This window comes from Sapajus apella, unplaced genomic scaffold (genome assembly GCF_009761245.1).
Source record: "Sapajus apella isolate SASKATOON/1434 unplaced genomic scaffold, GSC_monkey_1.0 scaffold51, whole genome shotgun sequence".
Lineage (NCBI taxonomy): Eukaryota > Metazoa > Chordata > Mammalia > Primates > Cebidae > Sapajus > Sapajus apella.
In genome coordinates, this window is record NW_022436991.1 from 7680964 (window position 1) to 7701019 (window position 20056).

At 40.2% G+C, this 20056-nt stretch overlaps 1 protein-coding gene across 3 annotated transcripts; it reads right to left on the reverse strand.

Moving 5' to 3' along the window:
- Nucleotides 1-1644: 1644 nt before the first annotated feature.
- Nucleotides 1645-12144, reverse strand: THUMPD1 (THUMP domain containing 1). Of its 3 annotated transcripts, none has more exons than XM_032242859.1 (5): nucleotides 11695-12144; nucleotides 9136-9310; nucleotides 7950-8198; nucleotides 7111-7536; nucleotides 1645-1790 (listed from the first exon to the last, which is right to left on the reverse strand). In XM_032242859.1, exons 1-4 carry the CDS (start codon nucleotides 11923-11925, stop codon nucleotides 7130-7132), a joined length of 1062 nt encoding a protein of 353 aa, XP_032098750.1. In that variant the 5' UTR covers nucleotides 11926-12144; the 3' UTR covers nucleotides 1645-1790; nucleotides 7111-7129. The 3 variants fall into 3 exon arrangements, with proteins under 3 accessions (XP_032098750.1, XP_032098751.1, XP_032098749.1); XM_032242860.1 differs by lacking the exon at nucleotides 1645-1790 and adding an exon at nucleotides 3905-5750; XM_032242858.1 differs by lacking the exon at nucleotides 1645-1790 and having other exon boundaries at nucleotides 3905-7536.
- Between the last annotated feature and the right edge of the window lie 7912 nt (nucleotides 12145-20056).

Here is a 20056-nt window from a genome sequence, read left to right on the forward strand (position 1 = left end):
AGACATTTGGCTCATATAAGTGACAAGTATTCAAGTGCTCATGTGAGGTTGGCAAGGTTTAGTCTCTCCATTTTTAGTTCTGCTGTTCTTTACACTGGCTCCATTTGAGTGGGTTCTTCCCACTTGATAGCAAGCATCTCCAGACTTATACAGGTTAGCAACCCTCCACTCCTCCAAAAAGGATAGAGCTCTGTTTTCATGTTTTCAATCATTTCAAGTAACTCTCAGGATTGCATTTGCCTACCTTAGATCACATCTCTCACCAATGTGGTTCACGGAAGGGTATATGTTGATCAGTCAGACTTGAATCATATGTCTATCATTGAAGGTAAGGGCTGGTATCAATCCCACCAAAGTAAAGTTAGGGTAATATTTCAAAGGAAAACTATACTAGTTACTAAAAAGAGGGAACAGATACTGTATAAGCATATGCAGATTTCACAGAATAGCAGCAGATTTCACTGAATGGACAACTGTCATGGAACTCAGAATACATTTCTCACATAAACAAGGCAAACAGAAAATTGTGGCCAGTTTCCCAAACAAGTCTCATGAGTATGTTTCAGACCAATGGAAAGGAAACGCTGGCAATGACAATAATAGTCTTAATTCTAGGAAGAAGCTATTTTCCTGATTTCCTTTCCTCATGGAAGTTTCCAACAGATACAGCAAGTGACAAAATTTCAAAACAGTTTGTCTGTCGGCATCCTCCCACATCTGTACCTCCCTCTCACACATCAGTGAGCCTCTGCAGTGACACTATGGGTCCCCTACTCTTATCTCCTGTACTCCCTCCACTCCCCATTTATTCCATTCTCAGAAATAGTTTCCTCCTGCCGCCATGCCCTCATTCTCTCAATATAAATGATTTCAGCTCAGCAGCAGAAGTAACCACCAATTAGAATCGATGTATTAACAATGAATAATATAAATTATACTTGCTAACCTCAGTAATTATCTAATTGGTGGTTTTAAACAGTATTACAAAAAGAAGCAAACAATATGAGGCAAAAATGACCTTGTAGAGATAGATCAACTCTTCCTGGGAGGCTTTGTGTTTTTTGTTTTTTTTTGAGATGGAGACTTGCTCCGTCACTCAGGCAAAGGCAGGATTCCAGTGGTGCAGTTATAGCTCACTACAACCTCAAACTGCTGGATTCAAGCAATCCTCCCACCTCAGCCTCCTGAGTCGCTAGGACAACAGGTGTGCACCACTGCACCCTGGCCCAATTTTTCATTTTAGTCTTTGTAGAGATGGGTCTCACTATGTTGACCAGGCTTGTTTCAAACTCCGGGGCTCAAGCTATCCTTCTACCTTGGAGTCCCAATGTTTTGGAATTATAGGTGTAAGGCACCACGCTCGGCCCCTTCCTGAGATCTGATCTCTCAGGATACACAGTTCTTCCTCCACTGACATTCTTCGAACTCCCTTGAAACCACATATTCTCTGGGAGCTCCATTGTCTGCCTGCTCCATGCTTCTAATGGTATAGGTTCAATGGAGTAAGTAAGTGGTCGTCTGTAAACCAAGGACTGCCTGAATTATAAATGGGATCAGTCTGAAATGCTAAATACATGTGTGACCTGTAAATAAAACTTAAGCTTTCTTGAACTGCTGCACTCCTCACACTCACAAACCATTTACCTGGAATTATTCTCAAAACCTCACTTTGTAATTGTATCCAAGCTTTGTTTCAGAGGCAATCTCTGGCATTTGCAGTCATCATTCAAACTGCTATTAACAAATAGTAAGTACCTGTGTTCAGCACTGGTTGCAGATTCTTGATGTGTCTGAAAAACAAATAGAGCAAGATAAATTAACTTTTCTGTTGCAGGTAGTGAAAGCTTCTGTTGTCTTAGCTCTACCCTTTAAGTCCTACAACCCAGAGAAATTAACTCTTGAGTTTCAGGACCATGTGAAAAAACAACTGCACCTTACAAATATACAAGAAAGGTAAGTATTTTGCCCAAAAGTAAAGTTCAGATGTTACCAAACTAGGGTCTAAGCTAGAATGTAGATTTTACTGGATTTTGACTTTATATTAGCTCATTATACAGGTAGAAGATACCTTTTTTTGTTTAGCCCTAAGAACTCTAAAATGTTTTGTTAGAACAGTACAAATACATGATAAACTAGAGCTTTTAATCAACTCTGCAATACTGAATCACTACTAAGAATCTTTCTAGAACTAATTTGTCCCATTCTGTATGAGAAAAGCACAATTGCCAAGTGCCCTGTGCTTAGGGACAGCACTTGACTCATCTATCCCAGGACTCTTGGCCCTAATACCCCTATAAATTCAAAGGGGTTTAATGTTCAGAAAGAAGATAATATCCAAAGAAACCATGGAATCTTTCCTGAAACCTTCTTCAAAGAGGGATTTAAGAACAAATCTATATAAAGACATGAAGATGGCCTTGCAGTTTCCTTCTAACTGTGGAATTGGTTGATACAGACTAATCCTCTGCATGAGATTTCTATTTCAGCTAGCATCATTTCAGTCAAAAGGTAGTTGATATCAACCTAAGAACTACTCACATTTTCTCCATTAAATTCACTAAATCAGTGACCTTCACTTTCAGAAAGGCTATTTGAGTGCATTTTAAAATACAGTAGTAGTCTTATTTTCACAGAACAGAAAGAGGATTTTTATGGTCAACTCAGGGCAGACAAGAAAACTGTGTATCTTCCGAATTATACCTAAAAACTCTTCCTCAAAACCTCCAGGATCCAGCTCTGAAGACAGGAAGTGTTCTTTTTGCATTTAGGTGTAGTGTCCATCTACCAGGAACAGTAGAGACCTAGGACTAGTGTGAACTACGGGAAAGCAATAGGGTAAAGGGATTATTACTTTCTTGTCGCCAAGCATTTAAGTGAATTGGCACTAAAAACCTGTAAGATGGAGCTACACTGTCGTCTTTCCTATATAAACAGACCAGTTTCTGGTGTCCATGAGATTCAATGAGCTTAGGCTAAGATAATCTCAACTCTAAAATTCAGTCTCAGCATTTCATACAAGCTGTCTGCTATTGCACTGACAACTGGAAGGATGGAAGCAACTGTCTCAACGTTTTTCTATCAATTAGGTGGAATTTGTTGAAGAACTCCCAAAGACAATCACTGGGAAAATCAAACACAACGTTTTAAGAGACCAAGAATGGGAACAAACATAGCTTGATAAGAAAACTAGAGGGTTAAGTAGTAACATGATTGCTTTATCTCATTATTTGTTTCTGATAATTCAGTGACTACTCTTAAAATGTTTAAAATCCTTCCTGGTTGAAATTTTTGTTGACATTTTGTTTTGCTTTAAGTTTTGTTTTCTACTTAGCTAAAAAATTTCAAGTAAATAAAAGTCTAAAAATATATGGATGAAAGTTGTTTTAAGAACCAAACTGACAAAGGTATTGATAATGTGTTTAAATTAATATGATATAGTGTTTAAAATAACAGGAATCAAATGATTACTCAGAAAAAGAATGTACACAGTGAATCTTTTTATTTATCTTGTGCCTGATTAATTCAAGATAAAGATACATCCTAAGATAAATGTTCAAGACAATTTCTTCTGCTTAACATCTTTATGAGATCAAACTTCAAGACATTAAAATACTGTTAAAATGAGTACAAATAATTTAAAACTCAGTAAGTGAATTTAATGAAATTACATACTATATTACTGTACCTCATTTTGAAGCAAATTAACTGTAAAATATCTGAAACTTGGATTTAGGAGTATTCATTATTTGAGGGTAATTAATATATTTTTTATATCTTTCTTTTTAGGATCATGTCCATGACTTTTTATAATTTGACATATAAACATCTTTTATGATATACATATATATACACTATAAAGAGATTTACTAAGAGGCAGAAAGGAAGAAAAATTACAGAACACCAATTTGTAGGGAACAAATTTATTTTCATTTTTCTGAAAATATCAGGAACTATGAAAAACAAGCTCGACATTTGGCCGTACCAAAAGCAAAATACAAGTAAAAAATAACATTGGAAAACCATGTTTAACCTTAGATAAACATATTTCAAAATACAAAGTTTAACACTCTTTCCTCTATGGAGCTAAACAAGTTTTATAAACCACAGACTGCAGTTTTTTTGTTTTTAACCGACGTCATTTTTAAAAAGAAAAACTAAAGGGGAATAAAAAGTACTTACTTCCTACCCTGGAACCTCATCATTTATAAAATAACATGTTCAAATTTCAGTGAAAATAAACAGTTGATAAACCTGAAAACAAATCTTTTAATGAATTCAGGTTACAACCAAGCACAGGATTTTGTAGCCGGGAAAGAACAGCCTGTGTAACTACTGAGCCTTACCAAATACAAATAAATATAAAAGGCAATTAAAAACAAACTATAAAATCAAAATCATTCCATAGAGTAGCAGCTTTCACAAAGTAAAAACAACTTAGTTCCATAAAGTTGTATGTAGGCATATGGCCAATTTTTCCCCAAGTCCTTTTGTCTTACACTATCAAAATAAAAGAATCTTTGTCTTGGAGCAAGTCTGCTGAAGAAGGCACCAAAATCCTATCCTCCCTATTCTCCTAAATGATATTAAGAATCCTCTTATCGAAGGTGGGGAACAGGAGTTAAAAAAAAAAAAAAAAAAAAGGAATCCTCTTATCAATCCTTTCAAGGTAACTTCAACATCATTAACATTCTAAATATGTAAAGCTATAGAAGGAAAGTCCTGCCTTATCTTTGCCCCTCCCAAATCATTCTAGTCTGGTTTACCAAACAGAACCACTAGTTAGGAGGATAAAAATATATTCCCGTGTTCACTAGCCATTAAATAAACATAGCCACTTTTGCAGGAAGCCTAACATTTTTACTACTTCCTAACTTTTTAAAACTTATGGACAAGCCTATTTCCTCAAGCTAACTTTGCAGCTCCTTAATATTCTTAATCTGCACAGTTTATTTTGCAGACTTTGTTGGTGTCTGCCTTTTTCAATTGCTTTACCCAAAAATAGGCCTTGAAAACACTTTCAAATTCAGGAAACCCTTGCAGGGAACCCTCATTGTATGTGAGTGTGAGCACTAAGTTGAAGAATCCTCTTATTTCACAGAAACTTAGGACTGTCCGACTAGGGCTGCGTTCATTCTCTTCCATCAGAGACAAAATTTCAAGCTGAGCAGATTTAGAGAAAAGGTTCTTCATATGCAGTTATATACTAGTGCTGGGAAAAGGAGAGAAAATGCTATTTAACTGGGTTTTATGGTTCCTCCAGGTAGGTTATAGAAAGATTCAAGAGTTGTACTCTTCATTTTCAAGTCCAAGTGACTACAGAAATATTTCAAGAATTCCTCTGGCAAGGTGGCAAGTCAGTTTACTTTTAGATCTAAGACTCTTGTCACTTTAAGAAAGAATTTTTCCCCAGAACCTTTCAGAGACTTGTTCATTTGTTCATGTGATGAAAAATGTCTACTAAATAGGCTACTTCCTGCAGTCATTTTTCATTTCCAAAGCACTCAGCAAAAGCTGTTTCCTTGTAAGTACTCTGGCATTCACCTTTCAATTCAAATATCCTGTAAAGAGCTCTTCCTCTGATAAGCCACTGGATGTCTGTACGGTGCAGGAAGTTTATGTGCTGTTTGTCCAGGTTTTTGTTTTGGGTGTTTTTTAACATTTCTGCATAAATGGGTCTTTGATACAGGTAACCAGTTTTGCAGCATTATTCAGAACATCACTCTATCTTCAAGTTTTTGGTATCAGCATCTCTGGGAAGAAAGCAGTGTGCTATAATGTCAACATCAGAATTTTTTTTTTTTAAATAATGCAAAATGACTTATGGAAACAACCACTGATGGGACACTAGGAATGCAGATAACAGACCTCTGGTTATCAGATATGATGTCACAACATTATACACTGGCCTTTGTTTTGGCAGGCTCCTGGCAATAGAAGAAGTTTTATTTGAATTTTGTTATTTACAAATCTTACAAATGCCACAGTATGACAAATATTAGTGAAACCTGTTGACTCATCATCCTGGATAGAGAAGCTCCTCCTTTTCAGTTAATGACACAAAATCTTTTTAGTATCACATGAGATATCATCAGTAAATCAACTTACTGAGAATAATGCTTTTTCAATTTTGTACTGCATCTTGCCCCAGCATTTTAATGTTATTATTAGATTCTCACCAACTATGCATATTTTCCTTTCCTAAGTTCTGCTACTAAATAATTTGCTTCCTAAACCTTTTGACTAAATGTGGTTTCTGAACAAAAGCCTTACTGTTTTGATAATCCAAAAGCCATTTGAAAATAATGAATATCCTTTCTTCTCAAGTGGCTGTGATTTATAGTTAGAGCTGCTAGTTTTCTAAGTTGTATGCCACAGACAATGCACAACGGGACAGGACAGCTTGGACTGAGTCCATATAAAACCCTTGAGAAGTGGCTTTCATTATAAAGACAGAATTTCTTTGTTTCCTTTGTTGCACTAGTATACTGAAGTATACTCAGAAGACTGAAATTCATCAACAGCTTTTTCAGAAATGTCTGTAGCTCTATGCCTAAAAAGGTTCTCTTCTTTCTCACATCTTGCCTTCCAGAATTGCAGCACTGGACTGTCAGCTTTGTTACACACCAATGTTAATAAAATATAAAAACAGACATAACCAAATAAGAAAATCACCACAGTCCAAAAACTTCACTAAACAATTCACTTCTAACCTACATGATCCACATTTTTGCAGTGTTTACCACAAAGTGGCAGGGGGACAGCTGAGCTGTAGCATGTAAAAACTCCTTCCTTAGAATGAAAACTTCCTTCTGATTTTCTACTTCACAGTCAGTTCACTCCCATAAGTCAGCTGCATAAAAGGAGACTGGGAGAGGCCAACATCCCCCTTCTCCCATCCTCCCCTCTTTGCAATAGTAGCACATGGGTCTGCCCATACGTAAAATCAGAAGAGCTGAAAGATCCCTAACAAAACTGTTAACACGGCTGCGCAATCATTGTTCACTACTGTGAGAACAGCATAATGCAGCACACAAATAAAAAACTGTTTTTAGTCACAATTTCAGGTGAAACCCCAGCAACATTTCACAGAACCCCAGCTGGAAAACCCACCTCAACACCAAATGACCTCCTATGAGAGGTCATTTTCATTTGACTTGGATCCTTCTGTGGCTTGACTTGCAAGTGCAGGTTTGCCTCTTCCCTCATTCACCACCTGGGGATTAGACGTTGTTTTTTTCTGCCCCAGCTCCTCAGTATTCTGTGGCACCTGCTGGTTATTTTTTCCTTCTGCTATGTTGTTTTGATCTGATTTGTCAGCAGATTCCAATTTAGTTTCTTTCCCATTTCCCTGCTTTGAGTTAAGCTGTGATGGATCCTTAGGGCTCTTCACCACCTCCTGGAGATTGTATTTTCTAAACAACATGTAATCTTTCACAACACTTAGGCAACAGACAGCTTTGATGATTTCTACTACCACCGTGTACTGTGGATTGGTGAGATTCACTTTATTTTCTGAATTGAGGGTGCCCACTATTCCTGTAGAAACAGGAAAACACATAGCTGAGGAGGATACCATTAAGTTTGATAGAAAAACATCTTTTGTCCCTGTTTCTTTTTAAAACAAGACATACACTAATCCACTCCTCTATGTGGACTTCAAATACTCTGAACACTTACAATAAATAAATACAAATGAAACCCTAAGACATTTAATAAGAATACTTTTTTTTCCAAAAAAATTTCAAGTTAAAAAAGACTTTAACTACCAGAAATCTCATATCCAACATATTGAAATCAGTTGATTCAATATTATTCTTAAAACATTTTAATATATTTGTTTTATATTAAAAAATGTAAGCCTTAAATCTTCAAAAACAAAAATTCTTAAAAAACCCAAGAACAAGTATTTACCACTGAATACCTATGGAAAATCATGAAGAGAAACATACCTGCCAATTCTCTGATAACTTCTTCTCTATTCATGTGACTGTTATTTCGAGATTTGTACACAATCTGAAATGTCCCTTTGTTTGGAGCTTTAAACCAGGGTTCCAAAAATGTTTCTGCATATTTTTTCATATCTTCTAAAAAAGCCTTGCATGTGCCAGAGATGGGTAACATTCGTAGAATAACTCGCGTCTTCTTCTTCTTAGTTTTGTACATATCCTGGAGAATATGATGCACCAATTTCTCAGGTTCTGAAGGAAAAAGAAAAAAGTTAACACAACAAACAAGAAGATGATTTCTCAGACATCTTAAACACTAAACTCTAAAATGAATTTTCATTGGCAATAAGTTGACAGAAAAAGAAATTCTCGTAATGAATCTTAAATGAATCTACCTAGTCATTTTTTTCAACTAATGTTTCTTCAGGGCCTAATATGTACTATACTGTATCTAATATTTTAAGTTTTCATTATTACTGCTTTCACTAGAAACGACTATTTAGGTAGACACTATTAACATTTTTGTGATGTCCTGACTTTTCCGACCATAATATCATGCTGTTATTTTCCTGTAACAACTATCAAGAGTACATTAAACAGTACTGTACATACTTTTTTACAAAAAAAAAAAATCTGTGAGTCACTTAAAAAGATGTAATCAATCCATTAGCTAAGCACAGAAGTCTAAACTTCAGACCCAGGAGAAATCCCAGAACCATGTTGGACACAAGATCATGAAGAGGCAGTATTCAGGCTGTAACCTGCCTACATACAAGTCTATTTGGGGCTGCTACAAAAATTTTTAAATTAGTTGACCCTTTTCAAAAAACTCCAGACTTCCAACTTCTTTTGAGAAACTGGAACATCTGGTCCTCCATTCCCAACAGCAACAATTGGCTGGAGCTGAGTAGAAGCTGCCCCCATTAGACAGAACAAGCACTCTAGTTCTACCTTAAGTTAGATACAAAGGAAGGGGCAAAGCCAGGTTTCCACTCCTAAGCCAATGCTATGTCCACCACCCCATTCTACCTCTCCACAGGCCTATTGTTAATACTACGTATGGAGGCTGCCATCAAATGATTAACTGAGCCATGCCCAAGAAGCCATTTTGTAAGCAGTATTCATTCTCTGAGACAGGAAGATACCCAAATGTTATGAAATCAATAATCTTGACAAGTATTCATCACACCTATTCCAAGTGTCCTGATGAAGACGACGTTATTTGCTCCACTTTCCACTGACTGGAATCTTCTTAGCCTCATCTCTGTAGATGCCTTAATATCACCAACTTCTTTCTTCAAGGCAGCCTCCACATCATCATCTTCTCCCTCACTTCCAGAGGGCTGCTGATCCTTGTCTGTAAGCTGTTTGCATAAAACTAATGAGCAGAAATGACACAACAGCTCACGTTTAAACACTATCAGTAACTATTCGTGTGAAATCCCTGGTGGCAGGTGGCTCAGTATTTATTTATTTATAAGATGGAGTCTCGCTTTGTCGCCCAGGCTGGAATGCAATGGTGCAATCTCGGCTCCCTGCAACCTCCACCTCCTGGGTTCAAGCAATTCTCCTGCCTCAGCCTCCAGAGTAGCTGTGATTACAGGCGTATGCCACCATGCCCAGCTAATTTTTGTATTTTTAGTAGAGACGGGGTTTCTCCAAGTTGGTCAGGCTGGTCTTGAGCTCCTTAGGTGAGCCACCATGCCCAGCTGACTCAATATTGATAATATTGAGTCCTCAGACACCACTCCCTTCAAAATGTGGAGCAAGGCCAGAATCAGTGGCTCGCGCCTGTAATCCCAGCACTTGGGGAGGCCGAGGCAGGTGCATCACCTGAGGTCAAGAGTTCGAGAGCAGCCTTGCCAACATGGTGAAACCCCATTTGTACTAAAAGTACAAAAATTAGCTGGGCATGGTGGTGCACGCCTGTCATGCCAACTACTCAGGAGGCTGAGACAGGATAATTGCTTGAACCCAGAAGGCAGATGTTGCAGTGAGCTGAGATTTGCACCACTGCACTCCAGCCTGGGTGACAGAGCAAGACTCTGTCTCAAACAAAAAGAAAATGTGGAGGAAGAGGGAGTTCCCTTAGACTATGGTATGTCACATTTGAAAATGTTTTCAAAAGCATCTTGTCAGTTTGAGACAGAGAGAAATGTGGCCAGATAAATCATTTCAGTGTGTACCTAGACACTTTCACAAGATATCTGTGTGCCTGATATGACATTGTCCTTTTGGTAAGATTACACCAAATACTTGTGGAATTAAAAATCCTTACTCTTGTTCTATTAAGGAACAAGGCACAGAAATACATTGTTCAGTAATTTTGGCCAAGCATGGTGGCTCACGCCTATAATCCCAGTACTCTGGGAGGCAGAAGTGGGCAGATTCCTTGAGCCTATGAATTTGAGACCAGCCTGGACAACATGGCCTGAGAAACTGTCTCTACAAAAAAATACAAAAAATTAGGCATGGTGGCACATGCCCATATTCCCTGCTACTCGGGGGCTGAGGCAGGAAGATCGCTTGAGCCCAGGAGGTGGAGGTTGCAGTGAGAAAGGTCATGTCACTGTACTCCAGCCTCCAGCTTGGGTGACAGAGCAAGACTGCTTCCAAAAAAAAAAAAAAAAAAAAAGAAAAAGAAAGAATTTGCTTAAAGTACCAGCATAGACAGGACATATACTTGTTGCCCAGTTCCCTGTCCCCCAGTGCCCAATGAAATTGCCAATCCCCCAGTCTAGCACAATAATTGTATACATTTACAGAAACTTTCATAATACACCAGTTTGTACTTTATGTACATAAGTAACTCACTAGTCAGTCTTATTCTTTTTTATCTAACTTACCAACATCAAATAGTGCACCCATGTCCGAGTCCCCAAGCTAGTAAAGGATGAGCCGTCAATTCAAATTACCTCTGTATTACCCTTCTTCATTTAATCCTTCAGTGTGTATGTGTTTTGGTCCAGATTCTAAGCCAGTAATACCATTTCCAACCAGTGAGACTTTAGATAATATTGGTTAAAAAAAAAAGATTGTATTTTCTGAAATGTAATTTAAGTGCAATAACTAACATTATTAATAAACCTATTATTTCAGCGATATTATTGCTTCAGACAAACACATTATTGCTGCCAACTTTACTAGGCTGTCATGAGAAGCATATTTCTGAAAGAGCTTCAGCACACGCCTGGCCCTCGACGAGAACTCCATAAGTGGGAGCTAGGCCGGGCATGGTGGCTCATGCCTGTAATCCCAGCACTTTGAGAGGCAGAGATGGGAGAATCGCTTGACTGTAAGGTTTAGGACTATCTTGGGCAAAATAGTGAAACCCCCTTATCTATAAAAATTAGGCAAGAGTGGTGGTGCGCACCTGTAGTCCCATCTACTCTGGAGGCTGAGGCAGGAGAATCGCTTGAGCCTCGGAAGTCGAGGCTGCCCTAAGCTATGATCGCAACAATGCACTTCAGCCTGGGCAACAAGGCGAGACTGCCTCACAAAAATAAAAGTAATGGAAGCTACCGTGATTAATGATGGAAAGAAGGGGCAAGAACTTCGAGCACCAAACTGATAGCGCCAAAATCTGCGAGCTTCTCAGGGCTAGGGGCGGAAACGCAGGCTAGGCCACGCCCCTACAACGGTTACACCGCCTACCCGAGACGAGCAGGCCCAAACCCGCAGCCAACCTTCCAGCCTTCCCTCCTCCTGCAAGACCCGCCAGCCGGCCCACCAACCCCAGGACCGGTACCTTTTCTGGCCCATACATGTCATCGCCATATTCGTTGAGCAGGCTGTAGGCCTCCTCCACGCACTTGCGCTCGTTCATGTTGCAGGTGATGAGAATGCCCTGCAGCCCGGGCTGTAGCTGACGGGGCCCGCTGGCGTCGCAGCGCCGAGCCCGCTTGGCCAACACATACTGAGCCTTGCCTTTGCGCTTCCCGCCGCCAGGCTGAGTAGGCTGCTGGGCAGAGGCCGCCATGGAGCGAGCAAGCTGAGAGGAAAGAGAAATGTTCGTCCGCTGCTGTTGGAGTACTCACTTCCGCCAGCGCGACCTGATGACGTCCGATATGAGCGACGGCCTCCCCTAGCCCGCCTCCAAACCACGTTCCGTGTTACACCAGGTCCTAAAGCTTGTCTGTAACCCTCAAAGGGGTGGAGTGACACCTGCCGCAGCCCCGCCTCCTGCCCCGCCTCCCGACTGCATCCTGAATCCAGTAGAGGCAGCATAGCAGCCGTTCTGGAAGTGGTGTTATTGGCTCGCTCTCTAGACCCTTGAGGTTGGCTCCAGCTTCCTAGCTTCCTCCATCCATCCTTGGTTCCTGTTCCTCCAGCCTTCCCTATTATTCTGCTGGTTATTGTAGAGGAAAAGTTAAATATTAAATTTGAACTCAATTGAACGTGGACATAATGGACACCAAGTCCCAGAACAGATTGCTTGAGCCCCGGCATCATCCAGCACCGTTTCGGTTAACTCTGTTCCTGTACGTTAGTTATTGAAAAACAGACAATCGCAAAAACAAGTAGACCTTTTGTGTTCTTTGAGCCCAGTCAGGAAAGGCCCTCATGACAGGGCCTCATGCCGATTAACTCACTACAAAAAAAGCCAGCGTCGGCCAGACTCGGTGGCTCACGTCTGTAATCTCAACACTTTGGGAGCCCGAGGCGGGTAGATCACGAGGACAGGACATCTAAACCATCTTGACCAACATGGTGAAATCCTGTCTCTACTAAAACATAAAAAATTAGCTGGGCATGGTGGCTCCCAGCTACTCGGTAGGCTGAGGCAAGGGAATCACTTGAACCCGGGAGGTGGAGGTTGCAGTGAGCCGAGATCACACTACTGTACTCCAGGCTGGCAAGAGTGGGACTCGTCTCGAAAGAAAAAAAAAAAAATGAGCCAGGGTCCCAGGCTGCACCAAAGCTTCATGAGACCTCTCCTCCGTGCACGGAAGCTTCATGAGACCTCTCCTCCGTGCACGGAAGCTTCATGAGACCTCTCCTCCGTGCACGGAAGCTTCATGAGACCTCTCCTCTGTGCACGGATGCTTCATGAGACCTCTCCTCCGCACACAGGAGTGGCCGACTCTGGAGCCCAGGATGTTGCTTCCCCTTCTGGTGATGAATCCTCTTTAGTCTGCTGAGTGTAAATATATGTATGTATCATTTCCCATTTCCCCTTTCCATTACAATTTGCTTATTATATCATTTGCTTATTATATCTGCATTGCCATTTAAGTGGGATTGAAATATCCTAGCTTGAGTTTGGCTATAATGAATACATTTTAAACAATCCTGCTAACTCCATTTTGCCCACCCTGAGCTATAGGGCCCACCGTGAGCTATGCAGGGCATTCTGTTCCAAAAGCTTGCGGTCTGAGACACCTGGCATCTTTGTAACCAATTTTGTGAGAAACAGGGCCCACGGGCCCTGTACATTTTGTATCTGCAACTGTGTAACTGTTACCCCACAGTGCTACCCCACATCCTGAGTAAAAAAAACAATTTTAAGTAGAACTTTTTGTTAGGCCCCGCTTCTCCCCTAACCTGCTCCTCTACTTCTGTAATAATCTGCTTACCGATCCCTGACCCTAAACTGGTATAAAAATGTTGACTGCTCTTTGTTCTCGTTTAGACTTGCTCGGGTATAACAGGATAAAGGTGGTTTACCCTTAAAGGTATTGTGTGTATGTGTTTTCTTTTCCCCTCATGTATTTCCCACACAATACAGTTACCCAAAAGGCTTCCAAAAAATTCCATTTCAGCCTCAATTTTCCAGGCTGTTTCTATTTGACTTACAATCAAGGATGTTGGCTGGTGTTAAGTGTTTCATGCTGCTTTCTCTGTGGCTTTTTAATCCATAGTCTTGGCAACTATCATGTTACTCTCTTTTTTAAAATCATTGAAAAGATGCCACTTTTGACGAACGTTTAAAAAACAAGTGCTTCTCATACTACTCTTCAGGTACAAACCTGTTAGCAGATTTGAGTTCCTACAAAGTCCTAAAAGATGTAATCTGATACTGTGAAAGGGACACTGAATTCACAGTCAATAACCCTAGGTTCTAACCCCAGATCTACCAGTATGTCCAAAAATTTTATCATTTTTTGCTTTTACCTGTGTATTCAAATCAGCATTTAATTTTCAGAATTTCATTGGTGGAGACTGCACAGCAGAGATTTCTAGAAGTCCTAGGTTGTTTGTGAAGTGTAGTGTCATGACACCGACATGGGCCTTCCCCCAAATCTCTTTCTGTTCTGCTGGCTGGGTTTCAGTCGCCCATGTTCTGCCACCTGTCCTAATAATATCCTAATTAATATCCTAATTTAATAGGATATTAATTTAATAGGATATTAAATATTAGCATACAGATAAAAAGTGAAGATACATATTTCAAGTCCCAAGCATATATGAGTGCTACATGGAGGCAAACTTGAAAAACCAAAACTCAGTTTTGTTAAATTTAGCCTCAAGCTGCCTCCTCACATATTTTAAGTTTGGCCTAAATCAAGCCTCTCCAACCTGTGGCCCTCAGCCCACATGTGGCCCAGGACAGATTTGAAATTCAACCAGCCCAACACAAATCCATAAACTTTCTTAAAACATTATGAGATTTTTTGCAATTTTAAAATATTCATCTGCTATTGTTAGCATTAGTGTATTTCATGGGTAGCCCAAGAGAATTCTTCTTCCAAGGGAGCCAAAAGATTGGACACCCCTGGCCTACAGGTTTCTCCAGACATAGTGAACTATAACCTAATTGGATGTGTAAACAGACTGTAACTGCTCTTGTAACAAGTAGCCAAATTTAAGCCAATCGCAGAAGTCATGCTCAACCACTCACAGGTGGCTGATTGTTCAAACCATGTTTTTTATTTTTATGTTTTTTGAGATGGAGTCTCACTCTGTCACCCAGGCTGGAGTGCACTGGCACAGTCTCAGCTCACTGCAACCTCCGCTTCCTGGGTTCAAGCGATTCTCCTGCCTCAGCCTCCCAAGTAGCTTGGATTACAGGCATATGCCACCCTGCCCAGGTAATTTTTGTATTTTTAGTAGAGATGGGGTTTTGCCACATTGGCCAGGCTGATTCCAAACTACAGGCCTCAATTGATCCATGCACTTTGGTCTTCCAAAGTGCTGGGATTACAGGCGTGAGCCACTGCACCTGGCCAAACCATGTTTAAATAAGGCAAATACTGAACTGCAACATATTGGGATGTTTCTGTGCCTTACTTCCATTTCCTGCACCTCACCTTTCTTTTTATGTCCATAAATCATCTCTGGCCACGTGGCAGCACCAGGAGGATATCTCTAAACCTATTCTGCTTCATGGGTCAGGGGCCTGCCTGATTTGAGAACCCTTTTGTGCGCAATTAAATTCTGTTAAATTTAATCTGTCTCAAGTTTTTATTTTAACAGTTTATTGTACTTCATGATGGCTGACTGTGCTGGGTGTGGAAGATCAGTCAGAGTGGTGGGAAAAACTATAGGAAAAGGATGCAAACCTTCTGATAGGTCAGAAGTTTCTGCAGAGCTCTGGGGGAAAACAGCTGAAGGCAGCTGTTCTACAACCATGAGGCAGAGAGCAAGGAGTAGGTACTAGGGAGTGTGGGGAATTGTATCTTAAACAGGCTTGTTTACTTATATTGACCAGGAACTGACCTTTGATCATCCTCACATGACGTTCCCTGAATGGGGAACAACAAATGTTAATTATCTACAGGTTGTGTTGGCTCCAGGTTTTCCACATTGTGCCTGCACTGAGTAAAAGCAAGCAGCTCCAATTTCTCGGGGCTGCTCTCTGGCCACTAGAGCCATGCAGTCACCTAGCTGCTCTTACAATGCATACCTGTATCTGACTACTCATTTCATCTGTCTGCCAGGGTCTGCAGGACAGACCCGGCAACACAGAATATCCCAGTGAAGTGAGAAAAATATGCAACCCTATAGCTTTCAGTCTAGACGTTAGAATTAACTAAATCACACCCTCATCCTGTGGCAGCTGCCAGGGCTGCATCCTCTTACTTCCTCCTCTGTACCAGGCCCTTGTCCAGCTCTATATAACTCAACCTTCATTTATTTATTAATTTATTATTTTTCTTTGATTTTTTTTTTTTTTTTTGCTTATTCTTTATGACTACATCTATTATTTCATGGCTGTGTGAACTTTCACCTCCTTAGGTTACCTCCCAGACATGGACATTGGCCCAGTGTCTATCCTTGGATACCAAGGACTCTGTCACTTGTAAACCTCTCTTAGAAGGGACCACTTGGGGCCAGGCATGGTGGCTCATGCTTGTCAACTCGGCACTTTGGGAGGTCAAGGAGGATAGATCACTTGAGGCCAGTTCAGACCAGCCTGGGCAACATGGCAAAACCCCAACTCACCTAAAAATAAAAAATTAGCTGGGCATGGTGGTGCATGCCTGTAATCCCAACAATTTGGAAGGCTGAGACACAAGCATTGCTTGAACCTGGGAGGCAGAGGTTGCAGTAAGCTGAAATTGTGCCACTGCACTCCAGCCAGGGCGAAAGATCAAGAATCTGTCTCAAATAAATAAATAAATAAAATAAGTAGACCGCTTGGCACCTTGTGGCGCCATGTAGAGTAGATGAAAGTGGTCTGAGGAAGTTGCCTTTTGTTTTAACTAACAATTAAATTTGTTTTAATTAAAATTTGTTAAAATTTATTTTAATTAAAAATCTATTTGCTTCAGATATTCAGAAGGCCTCACAATCAAGGGGAAAATGGTGTGTGACACATTGTAGATTCCCTTTTCCTTTTTCTTCCTAACCTTAAAAGTTACTGTCCCTGAAGTTCTACTTGCATGTTCAGTACAGAATCTAGGTAGGAGATACTCTCAGACACTCCTCTTGTGACCTTGCTCCCCATCCAGACTTCCTGCCTTATTCTCTTATTACCCAGCATCTTCAGGGAATGGATGTCCTGGCACTGAATCCCAGTTTCCTTCTGACTTGATTCCCAGTATCTGCTGCCTTCAGAGTAGGTATCATGTATGATTAAGAGCCCAGGCTCTAAAGTCAAACCAAGTTCAAATTCTGGTTTGTCCATGACCTGGCTGTGAAACTCTGAGTAAGTTACCCAAGCCAAGATTTAGGTTCCCTATTAGATTTTTTAAAAAGTAATGGAACTAATAATACTCACATCATGGGTTACTAGGAAAATCCAGTAAGATCAGGCATGACAAGTGCTTACCTCCCAGTCACTGTTCAGTCAATGCATACTTAAAAACAGCTAGTTTCGACTCAGCTGTGACTCACAGAAGCCTGTTTTTTCTTTTCAGTACAAGTATCCATCCCTCAGTCTGATCACCTAACCTTATTACTTGCCTATTATTCCCTAATTTCAATGGTTCTTTTATATTTCTGGCTTACTAAAAGCTGTTTAATCCTTATACTCAAGATGCTAAAAGGAATTTTATTTTATTTTTCTATAGACCTCCTCTGTGGACAAGGGAATTTAAAATATATAGTGTAAAGTAAAGTAACATAAAATGCATTAAGAACTGCATGCCTTACCTCTGTCAACTGGTTTCTGCCTCACATTTGACTGAATGACATCCCAACTTTCACTGGCTTTGTAGCCTCACTGGTAGCACTTGTCACACTTGTGCTTTCATCACACTCACACACTGTGTAAGAAACTCACCCAATAGCCTGATCTCCCAGGCTGGAACCCAATTTTGAACTCATGTGAACTTGAGTCTGTCCCTAGAGGAGTCACATTTGGCCTGGCCCTTGTACCTATTCAGCCCTGCTGGGTGTCCTAAACTGATCCCCATCACCCCTAATTAATTTCATCACACCAGTGCCTGGGTCCCAGTTTTGATGGATATGTTTCTCTGTGGCAAACTTGGCATTTTGCGGGCCTATGTTCTTAAGGGCAAAAGTCAATGAATGTCTTTCCCTCCAATTTTCTCCTTGAATTTTATATTCTATACATACAAATCTTTCTTCTTAAATTTTTCCTGGTGTTTTGGGTGTACTTCCTTCTCACTCCTTTGAGATTTGGTTGAATAATCTATGTTCCAAAGTAATTATTATTTAGTTCTACTTCTTTGAGCACTTCTAGATCATCTGCCTGCTTCTTATTTTCACTTTAGTCAATGTTCCAAAGAGTGAATCCCCAATGGTGGCATCTCAGTTTGATGTTAGAGAAAAATATTTCCATTTAGCACTCACATCGTACTATGGACTGCAAGGTTCACCAATGTAGAACACTAGTCTTGAATAAAACACTAATGTAAGAAGCATAAATTTCAGGGTAGATACAGTGTACATCTAAGAGTCTAGCTGGGCGCGAGGGCTCGTACCTGTAATCCTAGCACTTTGGGCGGTCAAGGCAGATGAATCGCTTGAGCTGAGGAGTTCCACACCAGTCTGAGCAACATGGTGAAGCCCATCTTTATAAAATATACAAAAGTTAGGTGTGGTGGTGCACGCCTGTGTTCCCAGCTACTTGGGGAGCTGAGGTGGGAGGATTGCTTGAGCCCAGGAGGTCAAGGCTGCAGTGAGCCATGATTGCACCATTGCACTCCAGCCTGGAAGACAAAATGGGACCATGTCTTAAATAAATAAATAAATAAACAAACAAAAAGTCTAGGGTAACGAGTTTAGAGGCTATTTTAGCACAAATGAGGCCTAAATAAGGATTATCTACATGAATACTCAGGTTGAATAATTTATATTTAAACTAAAAATTGAAGGGAAGCCACATCCTCAGTGAGAGTACAGCATTCAATGTATAGATGAACAAAGACAAATTGATTAAGAATATACTTTAGGGTTCAGACAGTCCTGAGTTTAAATACTGAGTCTACCACATTGGTAGTTCTGTGACCTTGGGCAAGTTAATTGTTTTAATCCTCATGTTCCTCATCAGTAAAATGAGAATAGCCATAGAATATATATTAAAAGTCATTGTGAGTATTGAATAAAATAATCATGTCAGTCACATATAGAAATATTCAATAAATGTTCACTGCTACTGTTTTGTTGTAGCTGTTGCTAATTGGAAAGTTTGGTAAAGCTACTTTTTAGCAAAAAAGAGTTAAGGTTGATACTCAGGCTTTTTGTGTTGGTCAGTTTGCTTTGATGTGTTTCTAGCCATTTCATACTGGTTCTCAGTACCCCAGAGATATCCTATTATATCTAAACATGTTAATATGAAAAGATCTGGCTGGGCACAGTGGCTCACGCGTGTAATCCCAGCACATTGGGAGGCTGAGGTGGACAGATCACTTAAGGTCAGGAGTTTCAAGACCAGCCTGGCCAACATGGTGAAACCCCATCTCTATTAAAAATACAAAAATTAGCCAGCTGTGGTGATGGGCACTTGTAATCCAGCTACTCTGAAGGCTGAAGCAGGAGAATCGCTTAAACTCAGGAGGAGGAGCTTGCAGTGAGCCAAAATTGCACCACTGTACTCCAGCCTGGGCAATAAGAGTGAAACTCCGTCTCAAAAAAAGAAAGAAAAAGAAAAAGAAAGAAAGAAGGAAGGAAGGAAGGAAGGAGAAAGAGAAAGACAGAAAAGATCTTCAAAGTGAGGTATGTGTAATATGAACTAATTTATGTTTTAAAAGGTAATATCCATGTATCTATGTGCATATATGTATGTACATATATGTATGTTATATTTTAATCCCATATATATATCAAAATGATGGTCAGTAAGACCTACTATTTTTCTGCATTTCCTAACTAAAGACCAAAGAATGGGCTTTGGGCTTTAGTTAGGAAATGTCTATTGGACTGTTTTCCACATTTCCTAACTAAAGCCCAATAAGAATGAAGAGACACTAAGCCTCTGCCCTTTGTATTCTAAAGAGAACTATCAACAAGGACTAAGTGAAGCACCTCTCTCCAGGTTTGCAAAAAGGTAGCTCAACTGGCCCTGCTACCTCCAACCGATTTCCCAGCCTCACCATCCTGCTTCTCAGTTTACTTAGAAGCCTGGGAAGGGGGAGAAGAATATTTTTTTCACCCTCTCTGCTGTCAGAATACCAAGGGAATCCTCTACGAAGGTTAGAGGTGGTTGTAAGAAGAGACTGGCATCACATTCCTTGGTTGATATCCCCGTCTGGCTGGCTGAG

Coding starts and splice junctions, on each gene's coding strand:
- THUMPD1 (XM_032242859.1), bottom strand. CDS start 11,925: ATGGCGGCCTCTGCCCAGCAGCCTACTCAGCCTGGCGGCGGGAAGCGC. Junction 9,311..11,694: donor ACATGTATGGGCCAGAAAAG/GTACCGGTCCTG, acceptor TTATGCAAACAG/CTTACAGACAAGGATCAGCA. Junction 7,537..7,949: donor AGTTATCAGAGAATTGGCAG/GTATGTTTCTCT, acceptor CTGTTTCTACAG/GAATAGTGGGCACCCTCAAT.